The sequence below is a fragment of the Scylla paramamosain genome, chromosome 15 (assembly GCF_035594125.1).
Source record: "Scylla paramamosain isolate STU-SP2022 chromosome 15, ASM3559412v1, whole genome shotgun sequence".
Lineage (NCBI taxonomy): Eukaryota > Metazoa > Arthropoda > Malacostraca > Decapoda > Portunidae > Scylla > Scylla paramamosain.
The window spans coordinates 16,138,512-16,158,511 of record NC_087165.1 but is presented as its reverse complement, the minus strand read 5'-3'; the positions used below and the strand labels follow the sequence as shown (position 1 = coordinate 16,158,511).

Below are 20,000 nucleotides of genomic sequence, written 5' to 3'. Positions count from 1 at the left end.
AAAAACACTCAGAGAAAGAGAGAGAGAGAGAGAGAAAAAAAAAGCACGTAACTGCAGAAGTTCAAATTGAAAAAAAGATATTGAGGTTGCAAATTCACTCACTTAAACCAAGTGGTAATGCAGACTTTGGAAAACGGCTCTAAACTCTTTACTCGGGTGGAGCCAAAGTGGAGCAAGTCAATGTGCAGCATACAACCACTTGTTTTGTTTTGCTTTCCAGATACTTCACGTGAACCAAAGGACAACGACGCAAACATGTGGCAAAATTATTAGAGTGGAAATAATTCACCTGAGAAATTCGAGACTGAGGCCAGAATTGTAAGTGTGTATATGCGGCGAGAGAGGAGGGCTGAGTGTGGCAGATCGGGGAGAAACAAAAAAAGAAAAAGAAGAAAAACTTACGCTACCTGCAACACACACTGAAAGCTGAGGACACACTACCAAATCAGTGAAAGAAAATAACACAGCCGGAATCGAAGGCAGGCTGAAAGTGGACTAACAGTGGACTAACAGTATCGCAGGTGAAACAAAACACCACAAGAACCGGAGGGCGAGACCTCACTAACACACTACCACCACTGCAACCTGAGGCGTTCAGGAGCAGCGCACTCTCGGCAGCATCAGGGCGGGCACGGGTGGCAGTGGGCGGGATGTGGCGGCTGGCGTGTGGACTGGAGGAAAGGCGGTGGTGGAGGTGGCTGTGGGTGTTATTAGCTTCCCTGCTGCTCCTGCCCCGCCCCGCCACACCCCGCCCAGATACACCTACGCCCACCTCGCCCCTGCGCGCCTACACGCCAGGAAAGGAAGAAGACTGGGGTGAGTACTGTCAATATTAATCTTTCTAACAAGTTATCCTTCGATTTTCAGGCCGCTCTTCGTTCCTCCACTTTTGAGGTGTGTGTGTGAGAGAGAGAGAGAGAGAGAGAGAGAGAGAGAGAGAGAGAGAGAGAGAGAGAGAGAGAGAGAGAGAGAGAGAGAGAGAGAGAGAGAGAGAGAGAGAGAGAGAATGTTTAGATGTTGATTGCAATTTCTACACATCAAATGTTCGTGTTCGTTTTGTTTTAGTAGAGTTTTAAGTGGTTGAGGAAGTCTCTCTCTCTCTCTCTCTCTCTCTCTCTCTCTCTCTCTCTCTCTCTCTCTCTCTCTCTCTCTCTCTCTCACACACACAAACGCACACATTCAGACTCTTCCTCCATATTTTCCATCACTGTCAGTCTTTTTTACGTCTTATTCTTCTCTTACATATCCCACAAAAGAGTAACTCCTTTTTTGCCTCATTCATTTTTCCTTCATCTTTTTTTTTCTAATTCTCCTTAATGCGCCATTTCTCTTCGTCCGTCTTTTTAGTGTTCGTTAATTTCTCTCGTCTTGTCTCCTTCTTCTTCGTTCGTTTTCGTTTTTGCTTAAATTTACGTTTTGTTTTTCCTATTTGACCTTATTTTTTTTCATCACGGTAAATTTCTCCTTTTGGGCTTCTGCTCTCGACGTGAGTTCTGGTCTTTTCAAGCGTCTCCTTCCCTCCTCCTTCCTTGCCTCCTCCTCTTAATTCCTTTTCGTTTTTATCAAAATTATCCCTTTTGTTAGCTCATTTGATGTTTTTTTTACGGTAAATTTCTCCTTTTGGTTTCCTGCTCTCGACTTGAGTTCTTGTCTCTTCAAACTTCTCCTTCCGTCTTCATTCGTTTTCGTTTTTTATCCAGAATTTCTTTCTTTTCTCATTTGATTTTTTTTCCTTTTAGCGGCAAATTTCTCTTTTGGGTTCCTGTTCTCGACCTCGGTTCTTGTCTCTTCAAACACCACCTTCCTTCCTCCCCCTGCAGCACCACGCGGGTCGGCCCCTCCTTCAGTAATGTTTTGTCTCCTCTTCACCCAGACGCCGCCGCTTCCTTAAACAAGAGACTCACTCGGCCTGAAAGATGACAATCCGACCTTCCCTCCTGCTTCCTTTTGATCAGGACTCACCCGAAGGCGGTCTTCCCGTTGAGATTCTTTCTTGTTCACTTCATTTTGAGCCACTCTTCCTGTTGCTGCCGCCTGCCTCTCCTTCCTGCCCCTTTGTACCTGCTTTCTTATTCTTCTTTCTTATTCTCTCCTCCTCCTCCTCCTCCTCCTCCTCCTCCTCCTCCTCCTCCTCCTCCTCCTCCTCTTCCTCCTCCTCTGTTGCCTTTTTCGCCATCTTCACCTCTGTCTTATGCCTACGTCTCATATTTCTTTTATTCGCCATTGTCCTTAGCTTTCTCCTTTTATTCTTCCTCTTTCGTCTCTTGATTTTCTTTTTCTTCTTTTCCTTCCTCATTCTCGTCCGCCTCGTCGTCCTCCTCTTTGTATTCCTTATATCTGTTTCTCCTAATTTTCCACCCCTTTTCCTTATCCTCCTCATATTCTACAGTAACTTTCTCCTCCTGGCTCTTTTTACTTAAATTTTCATTTTTTTATCTCGTCCTCCTCCGCGTCGTCGTCGTCTTTGTTGTTGTTGTTGTCCTCTTTCTCCTTCTCCTGGTCGGCTTCCTCCTCCTCCTCCTCTTACAACTTTCATCTACTTATGCATTCTACCTCTGTTTGTTTTCTCCCCAGAAGAAGCAACTATGTACGTAAAGTTAGAATTATGTTTTTCATTTATTTAACACGGCATCCTGCTTACGGCCCAGGGATACACGGCAAAAAATATTACTTCCTCCACGAGAAAAAAATTAAAAAAAGAAAATTCATAAGACAATGGTTATGGTGCCATATTACCTCCGGGCTACGAGGGAAGATGAGGATGATGATGAGGAAGAAGAGGAGAGGGAGTAAGACGAGAAGAAGGAGAAGGAGGAGGAAGAAGATAAGTAGGCGGGTGGATGGGAAGAGGAGGAAGATGAGGATGATGGCCGTAGGAGATAAGAAGAGGAAGGAAGGAAGGAAGGAAGGAAGGAAGGAAGGAAGGAATGATAGGAATGAGTCTTTTCATAATAAATAAGGTAAAGCCTGTTATGTTCTTCCACCCTCCTTCCTTCCTTCCTTCATTCCTTCCTTTCTCCTCGCCTACCCAGCCAGGTCTGTAGCCTCCCTCGCCCTCTGGATGCCAAGCAGTCGTAAAGACGTAATAAGGTTCTGTCAAAGGCATGAAAAAAGAGCGAGCATAGCGTGTGTGTGCGTTCATTATACACAATTATCTGTGAAGTTAGAACCCAAGAAATGTGTCTCTGTGAATGTGAGTGAGCAGGAAGGGAAGAGTTAATATTTGAATGTGTGATTATTCATCCACGGTCGTATGCTGGTCTCGCGACACAGCCAGCCACTCCCTACTGAGAAATGCTTTACTCTCTTCCCACTGTTATTTTCAAAGGCCACAGAGCCTTCTCTGTGGCCTCTGTTCTCAAGAATATTTCTAGTGTTAATGACGTCGAAATTTTCTTAATCTAACACTAGAACCATAAATACACCCTTCAAAAAACAGTGTAACTTGAACTAGAACCTCTTGAAAGTATTGGAGGTGCGGCACAGAAGTGTTTCAAAATGTGATCAAAGACCTCTGAGTTCCTAGTGACAGATCGTTCGGTAGGACTGTGACCACTCACACGCCACACACCGGGACAGCGAGACCACAACCCCTCGGCTTTCATCCCTTACCTACTTACAGCTGGGTGAACAAGGGCTACACATTGCAAGGCTGGCCCATCTGTCTCTCTACTGGGAGAGTCTGAGGTAGGCCTTGCTATGGTGACAGCGTCTGTATGTCTAGTGCGTGTGTGTGAGACCCGAAGCAGTACACACAGAACATGGTCTGTGTGTACTGCTTTCTGTCACACACACACGCACTGACAGTACAGACGCTGTCACAAGGCACTAGGTTCGAGTCTCGGGAGCAGTGTCTTACCCTAAGCTGCTTCCCTGCCTCGCTCAGCTAATTACCTCCTCATTGCCCAGATGCGGCAGCGAACGGTGAATAGTTACATTGAGGCGTGACGGAGCAAAGCGTGGATGAAAAGCAATCATCACTAAAGTCACAAAATACAGACACTCCAATTAACAATAACTTTTTTTCCATTCAAGCATCTTTTTGTTCATTAGGAGCAGTAGCCATTAATCAGCCCTTGGCTATTCATTCTGAAGCCTCAAAAAATAAAAATAAACGAATCAGACGCGCGCAGTATAACAAAGGCTGAAAATTAAAGTACTGTATTAATAAATCAGACTCAGGAGTAATAAGCACTGAGAGTTGTGAGAGTCAAAGGCTATTTTTTATTTTTTTTGAGGGTGGGAGTGGCTTACTGATGCTGGGGGAATCAAAATAGAAAATGACTTAAAAAAGGATATTAGACGTAAGTGAATAGTTTCAGGGTTCTTTTATTTATCACTAAACATTACCGATTAAAGTGGCCAATTATAATGCAGCACATATGAAAGAGAAGGAATGAAACTACACCAAATATGAAAAGGAAAGGAAATTAACAAATACAACGTTATGATGTGATTAAAAGAGCCTCTCTCTCTCTCTCTCTCTCTCTCTCTCTCTCTCTCTCTCTCTCTCTCTCTCTCTCTCTCTCTCTCTCTCTCTCTCCTACCTTCCCTCACTTTTCCTTTCTATCCTCTCCTTCTTACCTTCTGTCACTTTTTGCTTTCTATCCTCCATCCTTTCTCTTTCCATCCCTCCTTCCTTACTTCCCCTCACCCATTTTCCTCTCTTTCCTTTTCTCCCCTCCTTTCTATTCCTTTCTCCTCCCACCCTTCACTTCTTTTTCTTTCTGTTCTTCTACCTTCCTTAATTTCTTTCTTGCTCCCCACTTTCTCTCTCTCTCTCTCTCTCTCTCTCTCTCTCTCTCTCTCTCTCTCTCTCTCTCTCTCTCTCTCTCTCTCTCTCTCTCTCTCTCTCTCTCTCTCTCCGTAGGTAAACACAGAATCGACCCAAAGACCACACGCAGGTTTCTCTTCTTAGGCAGTTGAGTGAGAGGGAATTACTATGCATGAAAACATTGACGTTACTTCGAGCGTGATGGAGATTTTCACCTCTTTAAATTAAGACACTGAAAGAAGACACCTCCTATGCTTCCGTGTGTGTGTGTGTATGTGTGTGTGTGTGTGTGTGTGTGTGTGTGTTGAAAATCCTCCTAACACAAAGGAATGGCGTCTGGCCTCGCGTTGCGCATGGTATAAATGTGAAAAATGCTCGTAAATGCCACTGCTATAATTCAAAAAGAGTAGTAGGTTGATAAAACTTCCTGTTATTTATATTCTGCAGCTGCTTGCTTCCTCTCAATATTCCTCTCCTGAATGGAAACGCATACGTATTTTTTTTTAATGTCAAAAAGAATAATTAAATGCAAAATACTTTCCACTGAGGCTATGTAGAGTGTACGTACATCATTTGACTGTACCTTTACTGATGCTCCTTATTTCCCGGTGACTTCCAAGCGTGGGAGTTTGCACTGTAAAGAAAAAAATACGTAATTAAAAGCTTAACATTTTTTTTTTTCTAAGTAATTCCCATCACATTAACTACTTTAAATTCGTAACCTCATTTCCATCCTTTCAAAACTGACATTTGTTTAATCTCTCTCTCTCTCTCTCTCTCTCTCTCTCTCTCTCTCTCTCTCTCTCTCTCTCTCTCTCTCTCTCTCTCTCTCTCTCTCTCTCTCAATCTACTATCTATCTATCTATCTCTTTTTATCTCCGCCTTTTCAATTTCTCCCCCTTTTTTTCCTAACCTGTCCTTTCCTACCTCCCTATGTCCCCCAAACATCTATCTTTCTTACTCCCTGTTTCACCTTTTCCTTCCTTTCATTCTAAACTCTCCTCTCTTATTTCCCCATCTCACCCGTTAAATTCTTTCTTACCTCCGTTTCACTTCCTCTCTCTCTCCCCTCCTCTTTCTTTCAAGCATCTCGTCATCTTTCTTATCTCCCTCCTTCCGTACACGTACGTAACTTCCCTCTTACCGCCCTCTCTCTTTCTCTTCCCCCTCCTTTCCCTTTCTAACTATCTCTGCACGGTCCCTCACTGTTCTCTCTCACTCCCTCATCTCCCTCTCTCCCTCCTATATCTTCCTCCCTCCCCTTTAAGCGCGTTCTTTTCCCCTCACTCATTCCTGTCTCTCTCTCTCTCTCTCTCTCTCTCTCTCTCTCTCTCTCTCTCTCTCTCTCTCTCTCTCTCTCTCTCTCTCTCTCTCTCTCTCTCTCTCTCTCTTCTAGTCCTTTTACAGCCACACTCGGATCTCTTTGGTGTAATGTTATTATTTTCATTGGGCGAGAAAAATAAGGCAGACTCGAATATCATATTTTTCATTGAGGGACCCGATGCCTGATTTACCTACCTGTGTGTGTGTGTGTGTGTGTGTGTGTGTGTGTGTGTGTGTGTGTGTGTGTGTGTGTGTGTGTGTGTGTGTGTGTGTGTGTGTGTGTGTGTGTGTGTGTGTGTGTGTGTGTGTGTGTGTGTGTGTGTGTGTGTGTGTGTATGTTTCCCCCCACCAAAAAAAAAAAAAAACGGTTCGTTCTGATTACGTTATTTTTGTACCCAGAATTTGTGAAGTTTTACCCTTATTTTTCTCCAATATTTTCACGTAAAAAGGGGACTTACCAAAAGAGAGAGAGAGAGAGAGAGAGAGAGAGAGAGAGAGAGAGAGAGAGAGAGAGAGAGAGAGAGAGAGAGAGAGAGAGAGAGAGAGAGAGAGAGAGATTAAAAACAAAAAAAAAAGATGTGCTGCTACTACTCTATAAAGCAGGGAAGCAAAACGTTCCAGTTCAATTTTCAACTTCGAGAGGTGTTCTGACGCTCCCCTTTTGTACGAGTTAAGTCTTGAAGGAAGAAAAAAAATAACAGAAAAAAATGGAGGACGTATAAGTCGAGGACGGTAGTTTGTCTCGGAACTTTATCAGAAAAAAGAAAAAGATTGAACTGATAGAATAACTCCACTGATTGACCTTGCATAAGATAAGAAGGTAGGCGAGGCGATGCAAGGTCAACGGGGACACTCAGGGAAGCAGAGTCAGCAAAGTCAGCAGGTTAAGGCAGGAAGAGGCATCAACAAGGCGAACAACGCCAACAAAAGTCAGGCAAGTAAACAAGACAAAGATGAGTAAGGACAGAAAGGTCAAAGAGTCAAGGAGCAGCATTCAGGTCAAGGGCGGGCAGCAGGGCAGCAAGGTAGCAGGTCAACGTGTGTGCGATGACTGCCTCTGCCGTGACGCAGGGAAGTGCCTGAGGTGAATAAACAATGGAACTAAACTGGTTACAATGATTGATCTTCGCCTCCATTCTCCTGAGCGGCGGAGCCAGTGAGTCTCACTCCCCGCGTGAGAGGCGCTCTCCACGCGGGGCCCAATAACACCCCTGTATACACGCCGCCGCCCTCGGGACATACGGAGATTTTGAATGCAAGTAAAAGTGGAAAGTTGAATTTAAAACGCTCAACTTTTCAGAAGGTGTATCGGAAGATAAATATAAAAGTTCCAGTTGATATTTGTGACAGCACGTAGGTGAGATGCGAAAGTTGTGTGGCTGACGGATACGGTGGTGCGTCACTGAAGAAAATAAAACTTGCTAAAAAGTCTTATCCGGTGGCAATTGTCATCCAGGTAGGCACTGCAGGAGAGAGTGCTAGTGCTGGGAAAAAGGGAAAAAGTGCTGAGTTTTCATTGTGTCTGTTGGCTATCACAGTCACACATATCAAGAATATTAATGAATGACCCAGACAGACTCTCAAAATTTGATCTGCTTGTGTTAGAATACCTTCCATCACATGTGCACTGCGCATTTCACCACGCCTTGCATCTCCAACAGGGAAGGAAAAGAAACCCTCGCCAAGTTTTTTCTCAGTACAAGATGTACGGCACCGAACGACATAACGCATGTATACGTGTGGTGTGTGTGTGTGTGTGTGTGTGTGTGTGTGTGTGTGTGTGTGTGTGATATATATATATATATATATATATATATATATATATATATATATATATATATATATATATATATATATATATATATATATATATATATATAATATAATATTCCCAGTTTTGTATAATATTTATCATATCTTGGCACAGGGTTGCTCCATTACTAAGCCGAGCCTTCTTTTCCTCCTATGTGTCGAGAGTATTTAAAGCTACAGAAGACGCTTTGTTCCTTTTCTGCATTCATGCAGCTTAGTATTGAGCACATCAGCTAAATAACTTTATTTACTTCTCGGCGTGGCGATGCTCTTCATATTAAATATCTTTGAACTAGAAAGCAGGCAAGTGTTTCTCACCATTCCATGAAATAATTATTGTTTCTGTGTCAGACATCCTTTGTACTCGTACGTGTCCACAGTTTTGTTGCTGTGACAGTCTCTCCCGAGATGTCTCTGGTTCATTTATAAATGTACGAAAGGTCAAATGTTAATCGCTATGATGAATAATAAAAGAGCTCAGTTGCAATGCGAATGCTAATGTATTCTACTTGACCGCAGAAGCCATTTGCTGAATGAGGAGAGGCACACACTAACATTAAAAACAAATTTGAAGATGAAATGAGAAGTGTACTTCAGAAGCTCAAGATTTTGCCCGGACGTGACCACACTTTTTCTGAATGTCAACTATGAGAAGTGAATATTGTAAAGATTTGTTTGTGTTTCCAACACTAATGCGTAAATTTGCTCTAAACATTTTTGTGATAACAGAAAGACAACCGAAGAAGGCAGGAACATAAGAACACGAGGGTCTAGTAAAAGACTACTCGACCAACAAGAGGCACTTTTTATAACTTGTACGAGTATGATATATTACCTTCATCAATAAAATTCATCACCTATTTTGCTTCTCAACTGCTCTATTTGCAACCACCTCTTACTTTTCTTTTCTAAAAAAAATCAATCTACTAAGTTGAAAACATTGCGTTTTAACCACTCATTCGCTATGACACTTTTTTTTATATAAAATCTTAAAACTCTGACACATTCATTAGTGTTTCAGGTGCTCTCTCTAAGATAAATGTGGAAATCTCGAGTACTTTTCGCCATTCTGTTCTTCAATGACAGTAATGAATATGTACTTATTTTCTATTACCCAAACCAAACAATACCACATAAATGTTTCTGTAAATTCTAAAGTGTCTTAAGGAGGATGGGCTGGATCTCTGGCAGGCTCCTACGAGTACATACTCAACACTCACATAATCAAATTTTACATAAAGATAAGATCCATTGAGATTATCTTCAGGAACTGTTTTACTCCGACGAAACGAGAGCTTTCGGAATCTCAATGCATTTTACAAAATATGTCCCTAGAGTTGCTGGTTAACATGACTTTGCTTCCGACGTGCCTTCAGACTTACGTCGGTTCAGGAGACATACTCTCTCATGCTTCAAGGAGTATTAGTCGTTTTTTTCCGTGGTTCAAAGGTGCAGAAGAGGGCGTGGCGCAGCGAATCTTGGAGAATAAGAACAGAAGCTTATCTTGCACTATGTCAAGTTCTCGTAAATATTTATTCTATTGCAAGTAACAAAAACTTCAATCTACGATAATACGGCGACACTAATATTAACAACATCTGAGATCCATCCTATGAAACTATGCATAAAGAGTTTTTCGGTTCATCAAAGAGACACACGTAACGGAAATGTTCAGAGTAGGTATCTTGTTAACTTTTGCTCTACGAGAGTTCGTGGGATGTACTATCTCTTTGGTGACAATGATCCAGCCAACTCACTTCACTTGTGATGAATTACTGAACACTGCCATGTAATCTAGAGAAAGGATACTGCTAAAACATCGCTATTGTTTGTGGCTTGTCTAATATACTGCTATCCTGCTTCAAGTATGATCTTAGGTACCAGGGTGTGGCTGTATGCTGTATAGATCTGGTAGAATTATACTAAATAACAGTCTCTTCAACGCATACTGCTTAGACAAAACTCATCTTCATGTGTATGTTTATTGAGTGCGTCACCTCAACAACATGGCTCCAATGTGACTAGTGTTACGCCACTCCTAAGCCATGTTTTTCTTCTACCTGTTTATTACAGCTATTCCATCCGAAAACCTGGTTAGTATAATAATCTTTTTCTCCACTGGTTTCTCTTTTCCTTTATAAACATACATATGTGATTTACACGCTTCTGAAATGGAAGGGCATACAAAACTAAACTTGCTAAGAAACACATTAGTATCATCATAAAAAAGTTGATCATTTTTGAGACACAGAGAGGTGTGTTAATTAAAGGAGCGACAATGTTAATCCACTTCTGCATATGGAGGACGGGCAAGAAAAGATGGGACGGAAAAAAAAATGAATTCGTATTACAGTGACGCTTTCTAGATACTAAAGGAAGAAGAAGTAAGGAAGAAGTGTTCAGGAAAATATCGGTAATGGAGAGAGAGAGAGAGAGAGAGAGAGAGAGAGAGAGAGAGAGAGAGAGAGAGAGAGAGAGAGAGAGAGAGAGAGAGAGAGAGAGAGAGAGAGAGAGAGAGAGAGAGAGAGAGAGAGACTCGAATCAGTTACGGAGAGACAGTGATGAGAGATGATTTCTAAACGCAGGAAAAAAAAAAAAATGAAAACCGTCATATGTTCCTTAATTCTGGTCAATATGGCTGAAAATCGGGCGCTCAACAGTAATTCCGGTTTTGAAGTTCTAATTGATAGGATCGTCTCCTCTTCCTCCTCCTCCTCCTCCTCCTCTTCCTCTCCCTCCACCACCACCACCACCACTACTTTCTCCTCCTCCCCCTCCTCCTCCTCCTCCTCCTCCTCCACCACCGTCACCACCACCACCACTTTCTCCTCCTCCTCCTCCTCCTCCTCCTCCTCCTCCTCCTCCTTTTCCTCCTCCTCCTTCTCCTCCTCCTCCTCCTCCTCCTCCTCCTCCTCTTCCTCCTCTTCCTCCTCCTCTTCTTACGACGACGACGACGGCGAGATCTGTGCGTCTTTAGCAAAGTGAAATACCAAACAAGTTAATGAAGAAAGTAATTTTCATTGAAGGGAAAGATAATTCACGGAGGCAGAGCAAAATGACTGGAAATAATCCTTATGAACGACTAATTTGTTAAAAAAATAATTGTAAAGAGGATGATTTATACAAAAATGAAAAATTAAGCCACAGACACCGATCTTGTTAATTAGCTTAATTAGAAAAGAGCGAAGGAAGGAAGGCAAAAAGGTAGGTTAGTATAATACACCTGAATAAAAAAAAATAATAATAATGTTCAGGTTAGAATAGTCACCCTGTAAAGAAAAAAAAAACATCTTGTGTACATACGAAGCAAAAAAAAAAAAACGTAAATTATAATTATAGTCTTCTTATGTACAAAGGGAAGGAAAGCAAAAAAAGATAGCTTAGAAAAATATCGATGAAAAAATTGTTCAGGAGATTAGAATAGTATTATAAATTAATATTATGTACATATGAAAAGAGAGAGAGAAAAAAAAAATATAATAAAAGACTTCTTACATCACAAAGAAGATTAAGTAATGAAGGTCGGCAAAAGTAAGGCTTCCATTCTTAATTGAACTTTCTACAACATGTTCCGTGATCCTTTGACGCGCTCACCGACACCCTCTTGAATGGAGTGAGAGGCTTCCACGCTAAACACCTCGGCGTAATTGAAATATAAAATAAACACTCTCTTTATAGTAATTGTTTCGTGGATAAAGATACTGATGGATTAATTGATTGTACTGAGGCGCCGCAGCAACAAAGTGTGAATGTAAAAGATATACAATAAACAGGAGAGGAAATGAGATGAAAACGTTAGATAAAAAAGGAGTTAAAGATACAGATTGATTAATTGATTGTATCTTGGCGCAGTAACAATAAAACTACGAGTGAGAGTGTAAAAGATGTAAGACAAACAATAAGACAGGAAATGAGATAAACGAGATTGATAAAAAAAAAAAAAAATGAGTTTGAAAAATTAAACATATAAAAGTTAATAGGAGATAAAGAGCGAAATGATAAAGATTAAAAAATAACAGGCAATAGCTACCGGCAGGTTGTTTTAATGTCAGAGGTAGTTAAGTAAATCACTCACAAAACATTCACACACAACACACTCATTCTTTATGGCGCGTCAACTAATAACAGAAAACGAGAGGGAAGTTTTAAAGCAGTTGTTCGTGTCTGACTGAATTGTTATATCTAGAATGACATTTCGGCATGCACGGATGATCCCGCTACTGTGTGTTATGATTTAGCCTGATTTTCACTCCTTCACTAAAAAAAGAAGAAAAAAAAATTAGCGAGGGATCTCAGAATTTACCTCAGTCATATGTAGTAGGAGTGAATTTCTCTCTCTCTCTCTCTCTCTCTCTCTCTCTCTCTCTGCTTCCTCGTCCTCCTATGCTCTCTCTCCTTCATTTCGCCTTTGTCCTCCTCCTCCTCCTCCTCCTCCTCGTTCTCCTCGTCCTTCTCCTTCTCCTCCTCCTCCTCCTCCTCTTCCTTCTAGCTTTAGAGTACACGGAGGCGTGAGACAAGGGACAGGCAGGGTACGAATGACATCACTTATGAATAGCAGAACATGAACCTGAGGGAACACCGCCGCTGAAAGATTAAAAGCAGGACTCGCCTTTTGACATGCCATCAACACGAACTGAAACCACAGGTGCAAATAAACAAGTACACTGAGGTAAAGCTTCGATGTCACCTAGTTTCTTATCCCATCGATATTCTACCAGTGACAAAAAAGTAAAGAAAGAAAGAACACGATATTATGTAAGCTAATTCAAGAGATGTTTATTATTAAAGGTACGAATCCGATGTCAGGTAACTTCTTATTCAAATTCTACTAGTGTGAAAAAGAAAGAAAAAATAACTTCATCGATGGTTATGAAAGCAATTCCAAGACATCTTAATTATCAACAGTACAAATAGCCTGACAATGCAAGGAAGTCAAGGTAAAAGAAACATCAGTGAACAGCGTGACTAACTTTACTGTTCAGTAAAAAAAAAAAAAAAAAAAAAAGAAGTTGAGCGTGAAGTCACAGTAACAGGGGCGATTGTTTAAGGGATTACAGCGACCCCCTGTCTTTATGAGTGGCTGAATGTAGGCAGTTCTGCACAGGAGTAAAAGGATGGAATGCTGTAGTCTATGTATGCTTGCGAACGAAGAATTTAAGGAATACGTGATTAGGAAGAATTTGAAGACGAAGAGTGGAAAGGCTTGAATCATCCAGTTTCATTTTTAGCAACAAGTCTCAAAGAAAATAAATGAAATGTAAACAAAGAATCAGTTGAGTGGGTGGATTTGCAGGAAAGAATCTCTCTCTCTCTCTCTCTCTCTCTCTCTCTCTCTCTCTCTCTCTCTCGTCTCTCTCTCTCTCTCTCTCTCTCTCTCTCTCTCTCTCTCTCTCTCTCTCTCTCTCTCTCGCGTCGGCAACCTTCTCGGCCACCCCTCGCCACTCCCCCTCCACCACTACGAGCGAGGGTGCAGCACGGGGCACCACGCAAGTCTGTGTAGTTCAAAATACATGAGATGGGTTACTGAATTTTATTCCATTCTTACTTGCGTCCTTTTCCAAATTCTTTTAATGTCACCATATCATCTTCCTGAGCGAAGAAAGGTTCAATCTTCTTATTCTTAAAAATCCCTCGGCGTGCCACTCTTGCTCCTCTCAATTTCCTAACTTAGCCAATATCCCCACAAGGTCGCGAGGCTCGAGGTCACACAACATTCCTCGGCACACGCATGCATCTTAAGTAGTTTCTTAGGTTTTGCTTAATATCGAAGTGCATGAAGAAACATGCAAAATTTCTCTATTCAGGCGTAGCCCCTCCTCTCTCTTTTAAGCAAGTCACGAACCACGACCTCTGTGTGCTGCCATTCAAGGTTTACAACGCGAATCACCACACTTGCATGTTTTGTGCACCGCTTCAAGTCACAAAACACGACACTTTCTTTTATGTTCTTTAATCTTAAAAAAAAAGGAAAAGAAAAAAAAAACAGTAAGGCTCATGAGTTAGGGTTGCGCAGCACGATGCTGTTTTGTCATTCTTTTGGAGGTGAGTTCTCCGTGGAAAGTCGTGACGGATTCCTAGGCGACTTTATAGAAGCAAAAATAAACACATTGGTTCATTGGAAGTACCTAGCGACTACTGTTTATGTGTATTCTGTGACTTATAACTATGCCTTCTCTTCCTCCTACTCCTCCTCCACCTACTCTTCCTCGCTTCTTTACCAACTTCACCTAGAGGGATGAATGGATGGAAAGGAACCATCTACTGTACTATTGTAATCTCACTAGTAATTTTAGTTACTGTAGAATATATCATTCGAACAATCTAGCCAGATCGTAGATGTCCTTAATTCTTTGCAAACCCATCGCACTTCATCGCGACCACACTGCCCCAAGTCATCCACACACACTTACTAGCACCACGACCTGCAGGACATTTACCCGCCATACGAGGCTGCCAACCACACCCGGGCTTCCTACAAAACACGGACAAAAAATGCCTCACGGCGGATACCCCCTGACACTGAGCAGCGGCGTGAAAGTTACAGCCCAGGGAATACATAGTTTTATGCGCGCCTGTACACAAAGGACAAGAGACGGTGAAAAATGTAATAATGTAAGAAAATATGCAGAGAAAATATAAATCCTCGCAACTCAGCATCGAGAATTCAGCCTTCCCTGTCAAGCAAATCCGCTCCTGCCCGCCGGGAGAGCAGCAGGCGGCTGGGGGAAATCTGAGTTAAATATTCCTCACATTTTTCCCTTGTCCCTCCGGCCTGCAGAAGCCACCACGGGCCCGCCTCGCTCTGTCACCCTCACAAGTTTCCCCGCCTCTCCTCCACAACCGAAAATCAACTTTGCTCAGGAATTAACTTAAGTAAAATCAAATTAGGTCTGTATTTGCTGTCCTTGCCCTTCCCTTTTTGTAGGATACTCTCTGAGGGATTTTCTGAATGTGCTACTTCCAAGCCTTTACTTTTACTCACCAGCTTTTTTCTTTCCTTTTTGTTTAACGTCTTCCTGAAGATAATTCTCATCCAGCTGCAATTTAAACAAAGTGTTACAAAGTATATTTTATCTCGTTGTTTTTTCTCTTCAATCTAGTCAGATAAGAAAGAAAGACGGAAAGAATTAGATTAAAGTATTTTGAATGAGGGAACTCTCTCTCTCTCTCTCTCTCTCTCTCTCTCTCTCTCTCTCTCTCTCTCTCTCTCTCTCTCTCTCTCTCCAAATCTTCCCAGAAACACAACGAGTCTACGACAAAAAAAAAAAAAAAAAACTGAATACTTGATTTCACCATGTTAAAATTCTATTTCTGTAACAACTTGGCCAGACCTCACTTGCCATGAACACTACTAAGACTCTGGTTTTCTCATCTGGCAAATGAAAAAGAAGAAGAAAATAAAATAAAAGAAGAACACACTCGGAGATTCAAAGCAATTCAATGAACAGCTACTAATTGATTCCATTCTTTACTCACTACATTTTCCGCGGCGGGTTGGCAGGTGGCGGTGCTGGATTCCCTCACCGTGGAAGGGCAATATAATCCATTAATAAATCACTTGCATGTTTTTTTGTATGGTTTCAATTAAGTACTTGCTGTTCATTATAGGATATTTTCTTGGAGGAGAGGTAGGATAGACAGACAGATACAAGAAGGTTGCCTCAAGTAATGATGTCACAATGTAAAGTGAGTTTGATGTCATTATATCTAACATAAATTAGAAAAAGAGTAGTACAAAATATACGTATATGCACGTAATTAAGCAATATATAGAACACAGATTGAGATGTTATTATGCAGACTAGGAGACAATTTATTTGTGTACAATTTAATATGTGAACTTTGAAACTGTTTTACACCACGAGCTTCACAAAGACCAAGAAAAAAATCGGGGTTTGATATGTAGAAATAGTTGTCAGATACTGATTTTCCGTTTGAAACATTATGCACAGTACATATGAAATCAATGCTTTGTCGGGCGCGGCAAAGACATCAGGTATTTTCCCTTAAAGTGTCTTAGAGTTTTATAATTGTCAACCAAACTGTGATTACTTTATCATACTTCGCGAACAATTAATAAATTCAAGAGATATCAAATGTTCACAAATACTAACTAAAGAAAACCAGGTATTTCTTGTTTATAATGGTGCGCTATGTAAGGAGAGAAAGGAATATCAAGGGAACCTAAAGGAAGAGCAAATAACAGCAGGTAATACATATATAGATTTCAGCAAGGATTCGAGAAGAAATTAATTCAGCATTTTTCGTTCTGGTTCTTGGATTCCCTTGACTTTTTGAATTGGCGGGTACGCGACCGGAGATTTGAAATGAGAGAGCTACATTGTGTTTTTCTGACCTCACTTCCATCTCTCTCTCTCTCTCTCTCTCTCTCTCTCTCTCTCTCTCTCTCTCTCTCTCTCTCTCTCTCTCTCTCTAACAATGTCTTATCGATGCCGCCCATAAAACTCTATCTCCGTCCCCCTGTGGGTTATCTTCCTCTTCTACTCTTTTTTTTCTTCCTCTTTCTGTCCTTTTATTCGGTTACTCAGCTAAATCCTGTCCTCCCTCCACTTCTTCTTTTCATCTTGTTCATTCTCTTTCTCTTAATTTCCTCTTTCGTCCTCCCATGTAGATCCCCATCCTCCCTCCTCCTCCCCTTCCTCCTGCTCCTCCTCCTTTCTGCTGAACCTTTCCTTGTTCCTCGTTCCCTTCTTTCTTTTTCTCCTGTTTCTCTTGCTCCTCCTCTTGTGTCCACATTTACACTTTCATCCTTCTTCCCCTTCCTCCTCACCTCCTTTCTTCTATTTTCTGCTCTGTTTCTCCGTGTTTCCTCTCTTCGTCGTCCTCGTCCTCTTCATTCACTTCCATCTCCCTTTGGTCCCTTTTTTCCCTCCAATGTCACTCCTCTATTAAGCTTTCCCCTTAAGCTTTCGTCTCTCTTTTCATCCTCTTCCCTCTATCTTTTTGCTTTTATCTTACGTTTTTCTTTCTTTCCCCTCAATCATCTCTTGTACCTTCGCTCCCCCCTCACTTCCCTTCCTTCCTTCCTTCTCCACTTCACTAGCAATCCCCCTCCCGCCGATCCCAACTTCGCCCCACCTTGTCCTCTCTAAAATTAGCTTGTATTTGCATTTTAGATGACCGGTTTCACGTTATTCGAAAGACAATATTAAACTTGATCGTTTTTATAATAAACCAAAATTATTTCATGCTCCATTGCTGCTGCCCGAGATGTTGTTTGTTGCTGCATTACTGGGGGGAGAGGAGGGTGACTGGGGAGGGGTGGGGAGAGGGAGAGGGAGAGGGAGAGGGCAGGTAAAGAAATTAGGGGAGTTTAATTAGAGACAGAGCAATTATGGAAAATAGTCGTAAGTGTTGCATAATGAATTCTGAGATGAAAAATGAATGATTCACGACTCGTTGCCACTTGAAAAATACAAGAAATGAATATAACGAATCTCCATTCAGAGTACCAGTACCTTCATATATAACAATTTTTTTTCTCCGACGCAACATTTTCCACCTAGACTCTCTCCCTGACCTAGTTCCCCCCTCTTCCTCCCTCACTCAACTTTCTATCTCTCTTCCTCTCTCGCTCACCCTGTCTCTCTCCTTGGTTTTCCTCTCCCTTCTGCCCGCCTGCCGCTCTCTCGCCCTCCACACCATCTGGCCAGTAAATTAATTTCAACAAGGCAAGACTTACCCTAACAAGAAAGGCCTAGAAAAGTATGCAAGCGTTTTCTTTAAAAAAGCGTAGACATGGAGGAGAGGAAGCTAACAGGCAGCTTTTCCTCATCTCAACCTAAGTCTCGGCTCTCCCTCCTGCCTTTTCTCACCCGCCCACACAAACACACACACACACACACACACACACACACACACACACAGACAGCCTCACCGAGTTAGAACCGTGGAAAACATCTGCCTTCGCCTCTTCCCGCTCTCATTTGCATCTCATTACCGCACCACCACCTGCCCTCCTCTCCCTCTCCCTCTCCCTCCCCTCTCCTCTCTCCCCTATACACCTGTCCCTTCCCTTCGCCGGATGTCAAACAAATACGAGATTCTAAGACTTCTCCGGGATTAATTTTTTCCCTTGTTTACGAACCAGGAAGGCGCGGCACCCTCAAATTTCCCGCCTCGTCTTTAATTGGTACTGATTGCGAGCGAACCAATGCCTTTCTCTGGGAAGACCTCATATTATTCTTACGATTATTTCCTGGTCTGGTGCAGCAGTCTTAGTAATGGGTGCAATACGAAGAACGGAGGGATTATGTAGGTTATTATACTCGTTGTGTTCATGGTATAAAAAAAAATAATGTCTTTACTTCCTCTTCCCTCCAGCGTAGAGAGAGAGAGAGAGAGAGAGAGAGAGAGAGAGAGAGAGAGAGAGAGAGAGAGAGAGAGAGAGAGAGAGAGAGAGAGAGAGAGAGAGAGAGAGAGAGAGAGAGAGAGAAAAATACCTTGCAGTGTAAAGGGTTGTTGGCCACTGTTTTATTACGACTACGTTTGAGAAGATTTACTTTTGATGTTGCGCAGATTTTTATTTTCATTTTTTTGGTCCCCGTACAAGGAAGGCCATAGTAATACAAAACTATTTCCTTGATTGTTTCTTAACTTTCTTTAACGTATAGTAGGGTAGGAGGAACTAATCTTACGTTTTTTTTTTTTTTTATATTCCAGATTTACTTTGGGTGCTACAGGGATTTTTGTATATTTTTTTGGGGGCCCGTACAAGTAAAAATACGCCATTATATAACTGCTCTAGCTTCCAACTTCTTTCCTTAACGTATTCTAAACTACGCAGGAGGAACCAATCTTATTCCGTTCTTATTATTCTAGATTAACTTTTAGGACTAGGAGACTTTTTGCATATATTTTTTTTTTGTCTCCCGTAGAAGAGCACACAAGTACAAAAACTGTTCTTACCTAAAAGACTTTTCATAACGTATATAGGGCAAGAGGAACTAACCTTATTTCCATTTTCATTTAACTTATCTCTGGTTTTACTTTTTATTTCACTCAACAAGAAAAGTCAAGCTATTTCAGCTTCAGTATATTCTGTAACATATCAAACTGGGTGAATTATTCTCAGTCCTATTATTTTCAAAACGTAGGAACACAAATATAACACAATGGAAGAACGAACAGCAGCAGACATGTTGGCCAATACGAGGCCGTTTTCTATAAGCTACACTATCTAATTTAAAGTAAAAGCGACATGATAGTAAAGGTGAAGGCAGAAGGAACAGAAGGAGCTATTATTACTATTCTTCCTCTTATAGTATCATAGCATGTGCTTGTGTGTTAGTTCCAGTGTTTCGTGCGTTTGGTAAAGAGTGAGCAGAAGGAAGGGCGAGGGAAGAAAGGGCTGGAACACTCCCTCTCCCTCCAGTGCGTAGTGCCACGCTCTGCCTTCCGCGAAGCTAGAAGGTGCAGCGTAAGGCAGGCTTTGGTTATGTTTTCTGTATGTGATTTTTTGTTTCTTTGTCGTCATCTTCCGTGTGTGTGTGTGTGTGTGTGTGTGTGTGTGTGTGTGTGTGTGTGTGTGTGTGTGTGTGTGTGTGTGTGTGTGTGTGTGTGTGTGTGTGTGTGTGTGTGTGTGTGTGTGCGTTTATGTGTTGTAAGAAGCTGCGAAAGAATTATTGTTATTGCTATTTTATTGTTGCTGCTGTTGTTGCTATTATTATTATTATTATTATTATTATTATTATTATTATTATTATTATTATTATTATTATCATTATTATTATCAGCATCACCACCATCACCATCATCAAACTGATGCATCACCATCATCACCACTACCATCATCACTATCCTCACTTTCACTAGTGCATTCCTGTCCACCTCACGTTACTCCCTCACAATCTGGCAACGTTCAGGAAATTTCCCTTACAACCCAGCTCACACGTCGTGCCCGGAAGATAAAACCGTGAAGCAGGAGGTGTACATGTACAATATGCACCGGGAGTCAGGTTACCTTCCTGAGTGTGGACAGAGGGGATTGCAGGCGTGGTGTGGCGAGCGTGCTGGGGAGGAGTTAGCGTGGCTGGGGGCGTGTGCTACCTGGAATGCACAACGCTTACTA

General features: G+C 41.7%; 1 protein-coding gene across 3 annotated transcripts in view; it reads left to right on the top strand.

Annotated features, from left to right (window-relative positions):
• LOC135107529 (obscurin-like protein 1) overlaps positions 1 to 20,000 on the top strand; it is a 167,332-nt gene that overhangs the window by 38,594 nt on the left and 108,738 nt on the right. For all 3 annotated transcript variants that reach the window (XM_064017492.1, XM_064017494.1, XM_064017493.1), the window contains exon 2: positions 221 to 816. In XM_064017492.1, coding sequence (XP_063873562.1) covers positions 651 to 816 — 166 coding nt within the window. In that variant the 5' untranslated portion in view covers positions 221 to 650. The remainder of the gene's footprint in view (positions 1 to 220; positions 817 to 20,000) is intronic.